This window comes from Pseudorasbora parva, chromosome 19 (assembly GCF_024679245.1).
Source record: "Pseudorasbora parva isolate DD20220531a chromosome 19, ASM2467924v1, whole genome shotgun sequence".
Taxonomy (NCBI): Eukaryota; Metazoa; Chordata; class Actinopteri; order Cypriniformes; family Gobionidae; genus Pseudorasbora; species Pseudorasbora parva.
Window position 1 is genome coordinate 13,402,463 of NC_090190.1, and position 19,106 is coordinate 13,421,568.

Here is a 19,106-nt window from a genome sequence, read left to right on the forward strand (position 1 = left end):
AAATTTAAGCTAAACTTTAAAAAAAAAAGTCACAGTATACTCTATTCTCCAGGTATACTGTGTCCCAGACATCAATATTTTAACGATTCAAATTCAAGATGAATCACCGTCTGAGATTCACCGTCTGAATCACCGTCTAACTGAGATTCATGTTAAGTGATAAAGGTTAAAATCATGCTAGTTTTTTTCCCTGTAGTACCACAGCTCTGATAGGTAGTTCGGATTTGGAAATGGTGACACGTGATGTCCGACTTAAAGGGATATTTTTCTAACACGTATGGATCAGTTAGCTTCAGAAGACCTTTATTAACCTCCGGGAGCTGTATGGAGTACTTTTATGATGGATGGATGCACTTTTTTGGGCTTTTCTCATCCTCCATTCACTGCCATTATAAAGCTTGGAAGAGCCAGGATTTATTTATACACTCCTGAACAAGATCTTAAGACCGGGGGATGCATTGCAAGTTGTACACATTTCACACTAGTGGATCATAACCGGGTTGTAAGTGCTGCTTCAAAATGCCAAAAGAAGAAACAGGAGCAAGAGACAAAAAATAGAGAGTAGGCAATTTATTGAAAACGGCATTTAAACTGAAACCGGCCGTTCATCAGCTGATCAAAAGTTTAAGACCCTAGCCATAAAAAGGTCAAATCTGCACAAAAATATGGCTTTCATGTCATTGTCCTTCAAGTAGTCATACTGTCAAGATCTATACCGCTCAGAGTAGCAAAAAAAAAAAAAAAATCTACTGCTTGAGGTGAGGTGCTCCTCCTGGCATGATCATCTTAATATCTTGTAGTGTGATTCCCTACATTTTTCATATCTTGTAATGTGTGCATGTTTGTGATTTGAGAGAAAAAAACTTTTTGAGATTATCTTTGTGTGTGATCAAACCACATTTCATAATAGATTAGGATTTCAAAATTCTTGTAGTTTGAGAGAATTCAATTTTTTGGGTGACCCATCCCTTTAAATATAACATTTCAAATGCCAATTTTTGTCGAAAGAATAAGTAATGTGTCTAAATTATGTAGCCTTAGTACACAGACAGCCCAAATATGCTTTGGCACCAGTGGTAAGAGGATATACTGAAGAGGAAGCGGATTGAGGGGAGAGGGGAGTGTGGCTGAGACTTTTAATGGAACTGCCTCTTCCTCTTCTCCTTGTCCTTTAGGTTTTGCTATTAAGCACTTAAAATTGTAAACCCACTGAACACAGCTTTTTTTTTTTTTTTTTTGTCTCCCACAAACATCTCATACAGTTATTGGTGTGTCAGTCATATATTTTATCTTGCAATTTCCTTCTCTCTCAGGGGTCGAGTCTCTCAAGCAGGTGACTCGCCGCTATGCCCGAAAACAGAACAAATGGGTCCTCAACCGATTCCTCAAGAGTAAGTCTCAATGAACACACTCTTTCCATGGTGTTGTGTAGTGGTCAAATTCAGAAGGCAGCTTATTTGATGCCCATAAGGCACCAAACCGCAGATTATTCTAGCCATATATTCCCTGGAATAAATGAATGAACAATATTGTATGAACGTTCCATGTGAGTTTGTCCTCCTGCCCTTTCCACACTTGTTTGGGGGTTTAATTGACAAATCGGTAAGCCCCGCCCCCCCCTTTGTTACTGTTCCGAACTCGGACAAAACAAGCAGATTTGCTATGTCTTACATTGACAGCTGTCACGTGTGAAAGCCTTATCCCAAGATGTTTTTGGACACAAAATGTAGCATATACCCTGTCTGAATGATGACCAAACTTTACTGATGGTTTATGAAGTTTATTACATTGTTTTTCACTCCAAACAAATCACTGTAAGAGCAGAAAAAACAAAGCGTGCACATTAAAGGGATAGTTCACTTTGAAATTAAATTTTGATATGTTTTAGCTTACCTCATGGGCATCAGAGATGTAGGAGTATTTGTTTCCCCAGTAGTTTCAATTTTGATTATTTTAGGTCAAACCGTTCTTGTCTGTGCCTCACATAATGCAGGTCTATGGTCACCACCTCAAAGAGCATACACAGAGAAGTCCAAATTAAACAATCCCCCATCGTAAGTACACACTGATGGCCTAAGACACGAAACGAGCGGTTTGTGTGAGAAAACGAACAGTATTTATATCGTTTTTACCTCTTGTACACCACTACATCCGACTGATCCGAGGCCGCGCGTGCGTGTTTCCTGTGGTGTCCATGTCTCATCCACAATCTCTCTCTCTCTCTCTCTCTCTCTCTCTCTCTCTCTCTCTCTCTCTCTCTCTCTCTCTCTCTCTCTCTCTCTCTCTCTCTCTCTCTCTCTCTCTCTCTGTTGCATCATCATTAACATACACAGCAAATTACAAAAAAACACACGTACAATTAACAATAAACAAACATTATACAGACCATGTGCCTGTTCGTGGGTGTAGTTTATAACTGGTAAATCTGTATCTGCCAAACAACTCAGATAAACTGCGTGCAAGCTCTCCCTTTCACTACCCGTAAACTATAATACCCATCAAAATAGAAGTCTCTCCTTACTAGTAAGAAAGATAATGTAGACCTTAAACATATTTAGACTCACAGAAATATCAAAAATGTTTGCAAAACAAACTAAGCGAAAAGAAGAATATGAGGAGAAGCCTCATTACGATCATGGATAACCGCATCCAGGATCATCACTGTTCATGTATCACAGGGTTAGGTTACATTCATTTACATTTAACTTACAAGATTATGACTCAAGAACAGTTAGTTATTTCGGTTTGTACCTATCGTCACTAATTTTAATCATAACTTATTGAGAGGACAACCACAAAAATCCTCTCAGGATACCTGGAATCAGTGTTGCAGTACCACAGGAACATAATTTTACCATTTTTGTAGCATAAACACCATCAAACCAATGAGAGCTTCAGATTTTCCAATGTTTCTCTATGGCTAATCTGATACTCAGCCGCCATTGGCTCATCTGCGTTCGAGGGGAGGGGCTTACCGATAGATCAATTGTTTGCGAGGTACGGTCAATTCTGAATGTATTGCTGGACATTTAAATGTTGGCTTCACTCATGGCTTGTCTGTTGTATTTTGGCTTCAGTCGCCCCAAGAGCTTACTGTAGCTGTGTGTCTCTCTTTAGTTTTCTTTCAGTACGATCCAATGGTCAGGTAATCACAGCTGGTTTTAACGAGATGGACTTCACACAGACCATTAAACACACAAACAGTCATGGAGATTTCTGTGTGTGTGTGTTGTGTTTGAAGGCTAGCCCTCCCTTACAGACAGCTTCAAAATTCCAAGGCTCAGGGTTCAGTATTTACTAGCCTTGGGTTGATAAAAGATCAAATGCTCGTAAAGCTTGGGTGTTTCAAGACATGGTCAGTCTGAACAGTTTGTACTTTTACTTCCTAACAGGCAACAGCACAATCAGCAAGCACTTCAGTGGCTAAACAGCTGTGTGTGTGTGTGTGTGCTGGTGACATCAGGGTGTGAAGTTTATCTATTGAAAGGAGGTAAAGGACACTTCATAACAACATAGTGTACAAGTTAAATAATGTTAGTTGGTCGCATAATAAAAGCCATAAAGTTAAAAGGAATGTGTGCATGTGTGTGGCACAGGGTACGTTCACACAGGACGTGCATCTTGCATACAGAACACAGAGGGTCTCAAAGTTTTTTTATTTTTTTTTAAGTTGGATTAATTTTAACTTTATGCTTAAAGAGTGAGATGCTGAAAAAAATCAGTGAGACATAATACAGCAGTCTGTCTAATGTGTACTTTCATAGACCAAACGCGAAAAAAACGAAATGCAAAAAGGCACAGATAAAGTGCAATTATATCCTGTGTGTACAAGCTTTAAACTAATAATTAATCCAGAAATAATGATTAATAACATAATGTTGTCAGCCAACATGTTTTTCCAAACATACATGACTTAAACCCAAGAACTTGTATGGTCCAATTTGTGAACAAATCATTCATGCCAATTTAAATTATTTGTTCTCAAATAGGACGTTGCTAATTCTTTAGCGTACTCTTGTGATCAAGACAAGTAGACTTAAGTTGGGATGTCAAGATTTTCAGAAAATTAAAATCTTAAATCTTAAGAAGTTAAAAATGTAACTTCTGTTCTTCATGCAAAGCTTTATCAAATCTATTCAATTTTTTTTTAAATCTTTCATTGTTGAAAAGAGTCACCAGCATAGTAATCCTAAAAAAAATTGCCACTGAAGTCATAAGGTTTTGGAATGATATGAGTTGACTGTTCATTTATACAACCTTTTCTCCTAAGTTTACATTCATGTTGTTGTTTTTTTGTCCCCTTGTCACATGGATCTTTATATCTTCCACTCCTCTTTCCTGTATGTCTTCCTGTAACCTCAACACTGACCAACCTAATGTCTTGGATTTACTGTTGATTTCCACTTTACCTTGGAAGACCTTGGCCTTCACCATCTCTACCATTCTTCCCAATGTTATACAGACATTCCCTTTGGATTCTGACCTCTGTTTCTGAATATCCTGGCCTGGTTTACCCCTTGCTCCCCATCCCTGCAGAGGCTACCAGCAATCCTGTTAGCCATAATGAGATTAGGCAGAGACAGTGGCTGGCCCTCCTTAAGAGTAGTTTTGTGTCCCGCCATATGCGACCGGACCCCAGACACGAGGGCAGCTGGCATTAGGTGAGACGTCTGCGAATGTGGCTTTCCTCTATGGCCTTTATTGTGTCCTGCTTTAAGCTACTGAAGAATATTTTGAGTTCTGCGAGGAGGAGGAGCCTTTTGGTCATATTCTTGTAATGTAAACTCTTGAGTCACCTTATGTTGCCTGCCTTCAGGTTCACCAGGTCAGTGGGTCTCAAGTCATCACAACTCATGGTTGTTTTGTCATTGTTAAACTCCATCCATACCCACCACTGTCCCATCCTTTGCTGGACTTTGACCTGCTTTTAGTCTGGTTAAGCTCCAGTGGCTGCCTGTCAGTGGTCTAACTGATCCCTCCCTCTGCACCCCACGCATCCCAGGACCTCATGGGGCCCTCAGCTGACCGGTCTAATCCTGCAGGCATTAGAGTACTGATAGGAATTCAGATGGGTGGCAAGTAGGTTGGAGTTTATGGTGTGGCCTCTCAGGGATCAGGACTGCGGGTTCATTGAGGGCAAACTTGGGTTCATTGTCCTCCTGGCCCCTATGGGGCGATCAACATCTCCTCTTTCCTTTTTCAATCAGTGGCTTTGTTTTGTGAATTGAAGCAAACTGCGAGCTGATATAAATAAACCAGATTGGTATATTGATCTTGTTGCCCCAAGCTGACAGCAGTGAAGGGAACATCACATTCAGAGCAGTCAAAAATAGTTTGTAAGAAGTTCTTGTGATGCGCCAACCTTATTAAAATCAATGAATTTTTAGCATTTTAGAATTTTAATTTTTATGAATTCAATAGCCAGCTTAAATGGCTATTGGCTTAATGGCATTGATAGTTCCAGCAGTTGAGCTGCTGAAAATTATTAGCAAATTTAACTCTTTCCCCACCATTGACGGAAATGTTCGTAATTTATGAGACACCACTTCCCTGCTAATGACCGAATTTTTTCGGCTTTCCGTGTTTTCACTGTTATAAGATAGGAGGTGCTATGACATCTTCTGAAAGAGTACATGTGAAAAAGAAGCAGAAATAATTGATATCATATGTAATCATATGCATATGTGAAATAAAACAATCAGCAACATTAAACAGCATAGAAATTTAATGTCTAGAGGCACTGTTCTTTCATTGGATATAAAAACACTGGTGGGGAAAATAGTTAAAATATTTAAAAGCCCATATAAAAATGTGTGGTTTGGTTCTAGCTATGAATGCCAATGTATGTAGATCTGTGACAAATATTATTCTATTCAACACTCAAGATCACTTAAGAAAAACAGGATACAGGACCTACACGACTGCGTGACATTTTTAAATAGTCAGCGCACTTTTGAGCTGTGCTGGTTTGAACCCTACTGTTGACAGTGTTACAACTGAATTTGGGATTAGTGTGAACCTGAGCTCTGTTTTCGCTTCCCTAGAGAGACGAGGCTGAGCAGCGTGGGGGGTAACCATGACAGCAGTTCAGTCAACGGCTCAGGGTGGCAACGTGAGCACTAAGTAACAGTCTCTTGCCTTTTGTCAAAGATAGGGGAAACCTGAGCAGGATGAGAGACAGGTGCGACATAGAAAAGTGTCCTCTTACACTCCGCACATCTCGGGACACGCCCCACACTCCCTAAATATGTTCCCGCAAGAATATCGATGCCAGCCGCTTGCCTATGATGGACCCTTGTCCATGGGTGTTTATATACATGAACATGTGTTGCTAGCTTGTGAGATGGTGGAAGACTTTGCACCTGAAAATGGCTAAATAATGTATATGCAAATGAGGAGCTATTTTCCAAAACGCTATAAATCCATTTGAATAGTTTTCGTGAAAAATATATATATATATATTTTTTAACCTAAACCCATACATTTTGATAATGTTCAATGTATCTTGTGAAAATGGTCTATTGGCTCAGTCTGAACATGTTAAACAATGATTGTTAAATGAAACAACAATACTGTTGATTAGAAATGCAAATTATTTTTTGTTTCAAAACGCTACAAATCCATCCTTTGCCGCATATCACATTAGGGGTCAATAAGAATGCCGGTTAGAATCGCGTTCCAGACGGTAATTAGAGGTCGTAGAATGTCCGTAAGACCCGTGTCCCAGTGTGGGGTGTCGTGGATTGCTGGTAAGAATCGCGTTCTGGAAGGGATTCTGTTCCGGCCGGGGAACACGTTCGCTGGGATACCGCAGTGCGATTGAAAAGGACACTTTCGCTTTCAAAGGGCCGGGGCTCGAGACGAGAGGATGTATATCTCATTTAGGCTAAAAACAGGCTTGGCGCTTATAACAGTTTGGAAAGAAACTGCGTCTTTCAGTACATTTAAACAAGTAAATATAGTGATTTGAAACCAATTATTGATGGAGCAGAGAAATAGGTTCAAAACAAAGCAAAATCAAGGTCAATGTAAACTTTATTGTCCCACAATGGGGGGCATTGTTGGGGGGACAATGGCATGACAAACTCAGTTTTTGTTTAATTTGGGGTTTATCGCTTTTTGAAAACAGAGCTCTTCAAATATATACAATATTAAGGTATGAGAGGAGTGAAAAGAGGTGTTGAGGTGTTGACCTGTTGGCTACGACCCTACAGCTGGATGTTTGATGATTGCATCTCTTGGTCCATCAATCTCTCCATCTCTCTGCCCTCAACTTCCAGTTTGGCATGTCCAAAAATGATTTACAAAGTCCTACAGCTGTCCAACATTACGACAGGTGTCCTGTGCTGACATCCATATCCACTCTTTCGTCTTTTCTTGCTCTAGGCTCTCTTATCACACAAACAGCAGCAGGTGTGACTGCTCAGTGTGTTTCCTGATGCCCATGTCTTTGGAAAAGATCGGCCAGTTGGTGAGCGAGGGGTCTTTTCACATCTCAAAAGGCAGCAGCCGCACGGCTGTCTGCCGTGGGTGCGCTGCAGGGGCGCCGCCTCATTGAGGGAGATATTTGAGATCTCTGTGGTTAAAAAACCCTTTTTCTCTCGTTTCTTCCACCAATCAAGTCTGGCAAGATTACTTGACTTAGATTTCACTGAGATTTGAATTTTAGGTGGGGGAAAGCCCTCCGTTCAGCATCTGTTTACCCCCAGATGGTCATCGTTGACCCGTTCCCTCTAATTTCTATACCCTAGAGAGATGTGGAAAAAAAAAGGTACCAAAAAAGTCCTCCACTCCCCACATGGCTCAGGTAAGACAGGTGTCTCTGTGCAGGCCCACCTGCTGCCGCTCTTTTCTGATAAGCACAAAAGCGGACATGAAGACTGCAGAACTGTCTTTGATTAGGAGCGATGGCAAGCGAGATGCAACAAGGTTTAGTTTGAGGTAAAGTGATGCTTTACATCAGCTAAGTGGGACGCTGGGTCTCTTGTGTGCAGGAACACCTGTGCAATTGATGCCAATGCAAAAAAAAAAAAAACTACTGTAAAAGGAATTAACCCTGCAAAGCTGTATGCATCTAATTTAATTTTATATGACATCATTAACAATGAATGCTTTCAGTAGCTGGAAAGTCTTTACTGCCTGATAAATAATTGGATTTTATATTTAGTGGCAAAGCAACAATGGCTATTTAATAGTGCATATTAGGGATTATCGGCTGATACCAGCGCAGTTTTGTTGAAAATTTCAATGTAGTGTTTCTATACCGCAGTGTGTTGAACTGATAATTACTCTTTTCTGCGTTAATAACGATGTATATTAAATACAGACAGCTTCATTATAAAGAAAAACAACTAGGGTGTAATTATATAAAATCTGTTTTAAACATTTAGTGGCGAACAAATACAAATTAATAAGTGTAGCACTAAATCTGATAAAATGTTACACATTGTTGTAAAATACATTCATGAACAAGTACATACACATTTATAGATATAGGGTCTTTATACAAAAAAAATTAAAATACATGTATTTTAAATGTATAGCACAGAATTGAATTAGAGACCGCAATAAACTCCAATAAGATAAATTCATGTTATGCAAAACCATAGACTGTTATCTTTAGATCAAGCATAATAACAGGAACGTTGAATCATCTTGGAGGGAGTTTCATCATGTTGAGTGTCGTAACCGAACGTGACACGCAGTTTGAAAGCTGAATGGAGAATGGCTGAGAGACGCAGCAGATGGAAGCATTCACGTGAACTCGAATTTAATGATTTAAATATTCAGCTGTACCTCACATTAAACTATGGAATGGCTTCAGAACACTTATTATATAGTGCACATGGAGTTGATGATACTTTATAATGTTTTTGTGCCTTTTGTGAGGCACTGGGGCTTAACAATAACACAGAATATTATACACACAATATCAGATTTGGATCAGCAAATAATTTGAGTTATCGGCGCATCTATAAGTGCATATAATCATGTTCAGCAATTTTCAATAAATAGTTTATTAAAATTTACAGCAGGTATTTAATATTAAATCATTTATTTAAATCATCATTGTAATATATTTAATAAAATATAATGCTCACTAGAAGATCGTAAAGTGCTTTGATAATTAAATTAAATATATTTTATTTATTTATAACCTGGATTTGTTTTTTGGTAGCATTGAAACTATTTTTTTTCTTTGATTAAATTCTATAAATTAAATAAATATATATTTTTAAACATTTATAACTATAAAAAAAAGGAATAATTTATTTAATTTCAATACTTCTTTAAATTTTTTATTTATTTGTAATGGGTACATTTTACTATTTGATAGTCATTCAAGTTTTTAAATACCTATCAAGAGTTATTTTACTGTGTCTGTTTTGAATATTCTGGATGCTGTTGTTGTGTTTCTGTGTTATGTAATACGTATTGGTGTTATCTGATTTTACTCTAATTGTTAACAAAGAGAGGGTGATAAGGAACTAGTCTGCATTTGGAGGCATTCCAGTGGTCAGCCAAGGGTTAAATTAGAAGCTGTTGGTTCCTTTTTGCCAGACATGAAGTAAGTGTTTGATAAAAGATTTGGTTTTCTGCTATAAACATTTATCTACGGTTACAAACAATCTACTTTGCATTTTATGCAAATTAGGCTTTTTGCATAGTCTTTTTTTTTAGCTAATAGCTTTTTAATATAAAAAAAGTGTTTCTCTTTGTGACAGTTCTAGAATTGCGTAACATTCGCCTCAGGCAAACAGGTGTGAGGGCTGGATGATATTATCAGCAGTGTCCTTTTGTAATGGTGGCTCTGAATTCTTTTACTTCTTTCATTGTCAGAAAGGCTGTTTGCTAGAAGTGTTAGGAAAAATTCAAAATTTGTAAGGTTTAGGTTTGGTCAGGTTTCATCACAAAATAACTCAGTGAAACAATGATTCTAACGGGCACTAATTTTGTGGGCTTTTTTTCAACACCATTGTGCAGTTTAACAATCTTTATTAATAAACAGGCAACACATCTTGATATCTCTTGCATATTCAGCGCATGTTTATCAGAAAAACAGACATTATATGGTTAAATATGTGAGCAAAAACAAGCTTGCACAATTTACTTATGAGCGTAACCAGAGATGACAGAAAAACACGTAGAACTGCAACAACAGCTTTCATTTCTACTCTGATAGCCACAAGACAACGCCAAATGCTGTCTTAGAAATCATAAATGGTGAGAGAACATTGAGCTTCGTATGTTTTTGTCTTCAAACCAAACTTAGATCTTCAGCCGACAAAGTTTAAATCCCATCTGGCTACCGTGCGTCCCATGATGTATATTCTAGACTCAGTACGACTAGTCTTCCGTGGCTCTTCGGGCGGGTTCGACCACATGAGCGTTTACACTTCGAAAACAATCCGGTCCAATGTGTTTTCAACTACCTCTGGAAATGGTCGAAAGTGGACAAGCTCAAAACGACCCCGTTTACACATGTATTTAGCATTGTCCATTTGTGATTGGATTGATGAAAACATTTTGTACTTATTGTATACCAGGTGTAAACAGAGCCTTGGATCAAATCAAATTGCATTATTGTCAAGTAATTTTCTCCAATTTAAAAGACTATAAGTGCACCACTGTTTACTTTTTTGCTGGAGTAATGTAAAAGTAATGACTTGTTTTAATAACATACTCATAGTTGTTAAAATAAGCATTAAGATTAACAAATACTGTAGAAGTATATTTAAGGAAGTGTAAGATTGTGGCCAAAACTGGTACTGCAGGTGTATCCCCTCTCCCCCCTCCCCCTGACTCGAGGTTGCCAGATAGGCTGCAGGATCCAGCAGGAACGTTTGTAGCTGCAGCTGTGGTAAATAGAGCAGAACTGGCAACCCGGATGCTGAAACACTACTGACTTCATGATTGGTCGATAGGTGGAGGGCGGAGCTTCAGGCCAAAACACAACATGTCAACATCAACATCCGTTGAGGGCTGCAACAACAACTTTTAAATGACAATGTCCTGGCCGGACTACTGTTGTCAGTGATATAAGTATTTGAAAGTAACTTTATTTCTTAATGTCTAGTGACGTATCAGGACCATTTTATGGTTAATTGAAATACATTTCTTACATACAGTTCCTTTAAGTATAAAGAAAACAATTTACTGAAGAAAAATCCCCGTTTTGCCATGATAATACCATGTTTTTGGACAAGCTTTTGAAATGTGGGATTCCTCAACTGTACTGCAGATTGAAATTTGGCATTCTCTAATATTGACATGAACATCTTATATGGTCAAAGTTGTGTGATATGCTGTGTGATTGGTTCAGTTTAGAACAGCACCAAATAGCCAAGATCTGAGAAAAGAGGATTTTTCTAATGGAACTCTTTTATACTTTCCTATATAATTTCTATTCCTGTTTTGAGGAGTTTAACCTATAATTGATGTAGATAATGTGGCTGTTGTGTCTAATAAGGGAAATGGATTTGAGTAAAGCATGACAGCAGGTCATGACCTCTCATTTTAAGACAAGTTTTTCCACTGCTGATAGACAGATTTCTAAAAATTAGAGTGTCTCTTTGTTCCAGGCAGCCAAGTGGGATTTTTACCACTTGGAATATATGACTTTATCACAAAGGCATGTTTTTTTTTTTTTGTCTCAAAGGCATGCGTGAAGTGAAGTAAAGTTCAGAAAGCCTGTTCAAGTAAAGTAAGGTTCAGAAAACCAGTGTTTTTTTTTTATTTTTTTATTTTTGTTTTTTTTATCAAGTTCTGAAAACAAAGTGTTTCTCACCAAGCCAAGGATCAGGTTGGGTTATTTGAACAGGCACAACCCTAAATATTGATCTTCAGGACCTAACTTGTCCCACACCATTCGCTCTATAGACATGAATGATGCCACAGATCATGAGAAGAAATGTGCTATTACTACTTTATATATCGGGAGCAAAATATCATCCCCTGTAGAGACTTTGGGTGTATTTTTTTTTAAATCAGAACATCCTATTGATCCTTATCTTTCCTACTGTGTGTGTGTGTGTGTGTGTGTGTGTGTGTGTGTGTGTGTGTGTGTGTGTGAGTGAAATATCAAGACACAAATGTGTATAATGACATGGGTATGACAAGGGTATTACAGGAGAGGGTGAAATATGAGGACATTACCCATTACCACACTCAAACGGCTTACATGTTGTTTTGTTTTGTTTTGTTTTTTGAGAAAGTAAAAATGCAGAATGTTTCCTTTATGGGTAGGTTTAGGGATAGGGGCAGTGTAAGGGGATAGAAAATATGTTTTTTTATGGTATAAAAACCATTTCACCTATGGATTGTCCCCACATTTCACAAAAACAAGCGTGTGTGTGTTTTACTCTGCATGTGTTTAACGTATAGGCCTCTCATTATGTGTGCATGTCGGCTGTATTGTGCAGGGATCAATAGCGTTGATGGAGGCAGAGTGAGGTTGTCTCTGCTGACAGTGTCAGAATGCTGTTGGAGATTATCGAGCAGTAGTGATTCAGCAGATTCAGGCTGCTGCAGACCCTCCCCGCTTCACTCCATACTGATTCACTGCACCACACCATTACCAGACATATTCCCTTCCAGTCCACCCTATGGCCTTTGACATTTTCTTTCTTAATTGCTTAAAGGATTAGTTCACTTTAAAAAGAAAATGATAAGTCCTGATAATTTACTCACCCCCAATCTCATCCAAGAGGTTCATGTTTTTTTTTTTTCTTCAATTGAAAAAATAAAATAAAAAAAAATATATATATATATATATATATTTTTTTTTTTTTTTTTTTAGTAAAACATTGCAGGATATTCCTCCATGTGATTTATGGTGATTTATGATTATTTAAATGGCAGCCAATGGGTTGAGGGTCTAAATCGATGCAGTTTCAATGCATTTCGAAGGGCTTTAGAGGCTCGATCCCAGCTGAGGAAAAGGTTTTTATCTAGTGAAAGAAACGGCTGTTTTCAATTAAAAAATTATAATGTATATGATTTAACCACGAATGTTCGACTTCAGTGTGGTGATTTTCACAGCGTAGGATATTGTCATGCCGCAAAGGTCACTGAATAGATGTTTTGTCACATGTTGCACTGAATAGATGTTTTGTCCAATCAGGTGCTCTCTATAATTAAAAAGCCTCTTACCCTATAACCAATTAGCAAGTAATAAATCATGGACATTTTTCTCAATGAACTCGAGCTGAAAGTTAAGGAAATCAATTTAATCATTTTCCTAAGGTGTAACATTAACTTTTCTCCATTATATCTAGCCCGAGGACATCCACTGAGTTCCTTCTGTTTAAACCATTACATTGAACCAGGATTATTCTGCCAGTTTAATCAAGATGCTTTTTCGTCAGTGTCAACTTTTGTTAACTTTTTTTCTACTTTTGTCACCAAATCTCCAGGATCTGCTAGCAATGTGCCTCCTGTTTACAGTCTGGATGTGACCGATGTGACCAATTGGGACACTACTGTACTTACTCCTGCTCTAGAGATCCTGGACTGCCTCCAAAAGGTTTGACTTGTTTGACTCTTGTTAAGTTGACAAATAATGTCTCCTTTTACACCCCACCGATCATGATTTGTCTTGTGAACTTAGCCGTGGTGCTTCTACATATGTTTGTTCTGCTGGTTTCCTGTCAGTGATTTTTGGTGGTTTGTTTGTTTCTTTTTTTAATAGAGGAGACAAACAAAAAGTACAGTTTTTAATCACAATTAAAACTTTTAATTGTTTAATTAATAACTTTTTTTTATTTACACATAAGCATGAACAGCTTAATTATTTTGTGTTTGTTAGTATTCTGGTATCATGATATTTCTTTAATTTTTTCGTTCCAGGGAGAACAGCCATCCACACAGCCAATCAGAGCTGAGGGGGTGGAGTCTCGCAACAAACGGAGTCATCACATGTGCGAGCTGTGCGAAAAGTTGATCATCGGTGACTTGGAATGGACAGGTACGTTTCTGCTCTGGTCAAACCAGTGCATTTTCAAAAATCTTACAAGAATAAAGGCATTGATATTTGACCTGTCCTGATCTCCAGCACACCAGAAGTCCAAAAATCATCTGTATCAAGTCCGCAAGAGGAGAAAAGCAGAGCAAGCCACAGATCAGGACACAAACCCTACCGAACATCAAAATGTCATTGACAGGCAGGTACCTGTACTATAACGCCCACCTCCCCAGGTCTGATGGGGTTTATTGGGGTCAAGCTCACAGATGGACCAAAGAAATGAAGCGCTCGTAATGTATTTTTCGGATCAATATAAGAAGGTGCTTTCAGATTCATTGGTTTGCTGTGAGCAGCAGCGATCGCTCAACTTTCCCTGTGGAGGAGCAGAACACACTTTAGGGTCTGGGATGTTTAGACAAACGGATTGATGGTTTATCCCATATGCCACAGACCAGGGGTTACGGCTAATGTCTGGATTTGGATTCTTGCGCTGGACAGATGTCTTCCCCGCTGCTGTTTTGTCTAAATGGTGCACTTTTTAAGCACATCTAACCACGACTGGTGCTCTTTTAAACCACACCGCGGTGAGCTGTTCTAACCTCTTTGGCTGTTCTGACAGAACTCAAAATACATCACTGCTGATGTTGGATTACTGGATCACATTTTTCCCTGCTGATCAAGAATGGAGGTTATTTTTACATTATTAGATCTGATGCGGGACTTTATTTGGAAGTCTTATATTTATATAATCGTCTGATCATTTCGGGTCAGCACATAACTATGACTTTAAGCTTATGTGGACTTTCCTCAGGATTCCCAGTGCCTTTGCTTTTTTCCGTGACAACGTCCAGTCAAACACTTTTTTACTCACTCGTATGCCTTTCCAACTCCAAACCCATTCATTTTTTCGTGGAACACAAAAAAGACATTTGGAAGAACACAAGTGCACACAGCTCTTATCCGTACAGTGAATAAATTATGTAATAGGGCATCAAAAGACCTCTTATTTTTTCCCTGCTGGAGCTTGTATGGAAAAGAGCAGCATGAACATTCTTCAAAAGAACTTATTTTGAGTTCTACGAAAGAAAGAATGAGTTTGGAACTTCATGAGGTTTTTGTGTTACGACTAAACTGCATTTGCCTTGGTTTAAATGTTTTTATTTCTCAGAATGGTCTATCTATCACTGCAGTGCATAAATTATGTAAATGTAATTAAAGTGCTTTTTTTTTATAATTTAAATGACTCATCTGAACAGATCTGTGTTTATCTAATCATATGAGTCGGAAAAACTTTAAGCATGAAGTTGCTTGGGCGATGAGCCGCTGATACCTGCTCATACCGGTGCACAATTTCGTAATCCTTGGCTGAGAGCCACAAGCTACCTCATTTTTCTTTCTCCCTCTCTTTTGATCCCTGCTCCATGTCAGTGTGCTCCAGTGTGGCGTTTCAGTTCAAGTTCACATCATAACACTCATTAGCCTCCCTGTTCAGGCTAAATATACATCACACACACAATAGTGGGAGGGAGAGTGTTTATATAATGCCTGTAAGTGGCTGTCCCACATTTGCACTGATTTGAGTCACTGATTTGGACTGAGCGGGTGCCGGTGATTCCGGTATAAGGGAGGTGACAGGTAGCCTCTCATCCTTGTGTGTGTGAATGTGAGTTTTATTTTAGCTTTGCGAGAGTCCAAAGCTTGGCGGGACAGTCTTAGTGGGTTAGCTGAGCTTCCTCTTGACGGATAACAGCGCATTTAGATCAGGGAGTTCGAAAGGATGAAAGTGAATGGAAAAAGAACAAAGACAAACGGCAGGCAGCTGGTGTTTGTTGACCTTGCATGCCATCTGACTGTGTTTTTGAAGACCCGTCGGTTTACTTCATAAAACATTACAACTTAACTCAGTTTTAGTAGTCTTACCACTGCTTTTAAGGACATTTTGCAATATTTTCTCATCCTTAAAGGGATCCCCTGGTGTTAAGACTTGTATGGCTTAATATAACATAAATTATGTCTCTTACTGAAATATGTAGTAAAAACCAATGAAAGAGCTACGTTATTTTAAAAATCCATTACATATTTGGACAAAATGTCAATGACTTAGAATGGTTGCACTTGGCAATCAACTGGCGCTACCCGTACCTATTTTTTATCACAACACAACTCGAAAAATGTTGTTTTATTGCAACACACCAATTACCAATTAATTGTTTTATTGCAACACACACACACACACACGCACAAACAAACGCACACACACACACACACATCAAAGCTTGGTAAAAGTGTCATAAAGGTGGTTGATGTGACTTTTGTTCTACATTTCAATTATTCTCAGTAGGGGTATAACGGTACACAAAACTGATGGTTCTGTACGTACTTTAGTTGAAGTCACGGTACAGCAGGGGAGAGAAAACTAAATATGAAATTGCTTTGTGTTTATATTTTATTAAACAGTGGTTTACTGAACAAATTGTGTCTGTCCTTAAAGGGATAGTTCACCCAAAAATGAAAATTAGCCCATAATTTACTCACCCTCAAGTCATCCTAGGTGTATATGACATTCTTCTTTCAGATGAATAAAAGTTTTTATTTTTAAAAAGTCCTGGCTAATCCAAGCTTAATAATGGCAAGGATTGTTGCTCTGTTTTTGAAGTCCGCATATTTCCGTTAAATAATGTGCTCTACACGGCTCCGGGGGGTTAATAAATGCCTTTAGAAGTTATTTGACGCGTTTGTGTTGAAAAAAATATACATATTTAAAACTTTATAAAGTAACGTTTTGGCCGATTGTGTAAAAAAAAAAAAAAAAAAAAAAAAAAAAAGTATTGTGAACAGTTAAAGGGATAGTTCACTTTGCAATTAAATTTTGATATGTTTTAGCTTGCCTCATGGGCATCCGAGATGTAGGAGTATTTTTTTTTTTCCAGTAGTTTCAATTTTGAACATTTTAGGTCAAAGCGTTCTTGTCTGTGTCTCACATAATGCAGGTCTATGGTCACCACCTCAAAGAGCATACACAGAGAAGTCCAAATTAAACAATCCCCGTAAGTACACACTGATGGCCTAAGACACGAAACGAGCGGTTTGTGTGAGAAAACGAACAGTATTTATATCGTTTTTACCTCTTGTACACCACTACGTCCGACTGATCTGAGGGATATCCGGTCGGCAAAACTCCGAACACATCTTCCCTTCTTAAGAATTACTTCAGTGCTGTTCTTGTTTCAAAAAGAGCTGAACTCTAAGTCTTCCAGAGTCGCGGCCAAAGCCAATTCAAAAGACTGCTGTTCGCCAGCTTCGTTTACAAGTAGCTCACGGAACCTCCGCAACTCTGCCCGCCTACCGACTCTATAAACGATGTAATTGGACTGACCAGGGTTTGTTTTTTCCAGCTCAAAAGTCTATGGAGAGTTGCTAGATGACCCTGGCTGCAAATTAGATGTGCTGCCGCTAAGGTGTGTCTAGATTCCTAGCCTACCGTACTGGAAGTCCTGTACCGAAACAGTTCGGTACTAAAATGTCGGTACTAATTCTCAGTAATAACCTTGTGCTTTGTGTCCAGTATCACTGGACCATGTTTATGGTTCAGTCCCCATTCAAATGTAGTCGCATGGAAAAGAGCGACAAGCACAGTCTTCAAAATTTCTTCTGAGTCATGATGGTTTAAATCTAAAAGAATCAGAAAATTAAGTGAACTTTTTTTGATGACACCGATGCTTTTAATGTCCGTTCAACGCTTCGCTTGCTTTTGTTATATTTAATGCAGTTTGTTCATTATGCAAGAATATTTGTTTCCCTCACACTTGGATGGTTAGCTAGTTTATACTGCTGTTGGCTTGATTTCTCGTTTTTCCCCATTGTCCCTCCCAACTGCTGATTCTCGAATAAAAGAAAACCAGCTGATGTAATGCTTAAATAGTTTAATTTAAGCCACGCTGAGAACTGGAGAATTGGGTCAAGTTTGTTTGCTTAATTATCCTGTTATTTTCAGGCGTGTTTAGATCCACCCTAGCACATTTAAATTGCACATCGAAAGTCATGATTACAAAGCACTGTGAAAGGGTGCTCTGAATCCTAAGGCTTAACCCCAATTCACATACTATCCATATTACTTATTAGCTAGCCCTTTTTGTATTGCTTGTAAATATTGTGGAAAGTTGAATGTGTCTTTGTTGTCATTATATTGTAGGACTATAAACATTGGCTAATTTGTTCTCAAGATATCTGTGTCTATGTAGACTAATGAAAAGATCAGCCAACCTATATCTGTTAGATTAGGTTTAGTTTGACCTAGATATCAACACATTGTAAAGGGTGTACCATTTGTTTTGGATTTGATTTTTGACCCCCAAAATTATTAGTTTCCTGGTGTTATATTGATACACAATGTTACGACATTGTAGTATGTTTTCTTTAATGGCTTTGAAAGAAGTCTCTTATGCTCACAAAGGCTGCATTTATTTGAGCAAAAATTCTGTAAAACAATAATGTGAAATAGTACTACTTAGAACAACGGTTTTCTATTTTAATACATTTAAAAATGAAATTTATTCTTGTTATGGTAAAGCTGATTTTCAGCAGCCATTACTCCAGTCTTCAGTGTTGCATGATCCTTCAGAAAATACAGTTTTTTTTTAATTATTATTAATGTCTTCAATGTAATCACTTTAATGCATTTTTGTTGAATATAAGTGTAAATTTCTTTCAAAAATAGTGTGTATATTAGCGTAGTTTGTACTTTGTGTGAGAAGTATGAGAATTGGGATTCAGCCTAAATGTGTAGCGCTCTGTGTTGGTATGGGCCATGTATCTGTGTGAAGGGAATAAGGGTCACGGTTAGATACAGTCCATTCCCTCCGCTGGCCCCCCATCAAGGTTCGGTAACCTTCGAAACCCAACCGACATGCATGATTCGGTTTCCTTTCATCGTCTTATCTCACTCTCTACTTCACTTTCTCTGATACTTTCTCCTCTCCTCTTACCTTTCCCCTTCATTACCTGAATATCAGCTTAAATGGTGAGGTCATGTCTTCATATTCTCTTCTCCCTCAGATTTTTATTGTTCCCTCCACTATCTGTCTCTCTCATTTTCTCTCTCTTGCAGTAATGACAGCGTAGAGAATGAATCATGTTGTTCTGG

At 38.3% G+C, this 19,106-nt stretch overlaps 1 protein-coding gene across 3 annotated transcripts in view; it reads left to right on the forward strand.

Moving 5' to 3' along the window:
- Positions 1 to 15,192, forward strand: part of trit1 (tRNA isopentenyltransferase 1) — a 61,237-nt gene extending 46,045 nt beyond the window's left edge. For all 3 annotated transcript variants that reach the window (XM_067426136.1, XM_067426134.1, XM_067426135.1), the window contains 4 exons: positions 1,314 to 1,391; positions 13,416 to 13,525; positions 13,849 to 13,966; positions 14,054 to 15,192. In XM_067426136.1, the coding sequence (XP_067282237.1) occupies positions 1,314 to 1,391; positions 13,416 to 13,525; positions 13,849 to 13,966; positions 14,054 to 14,181 (434 nt within the window). In that variant the 3' untranslated portion in view covers positions 14,182 to 15,192. The remainder of the gene's footprint in view (positions 1 to 1,313; positions 1,392 to 13,415; positions 13,526 to 13,848; positions 13,967 to 14,053) is intronic.
- The last annotated feature ends 3,914 nt before the right edge of the window (positions 15,193 to 19,106 follow it).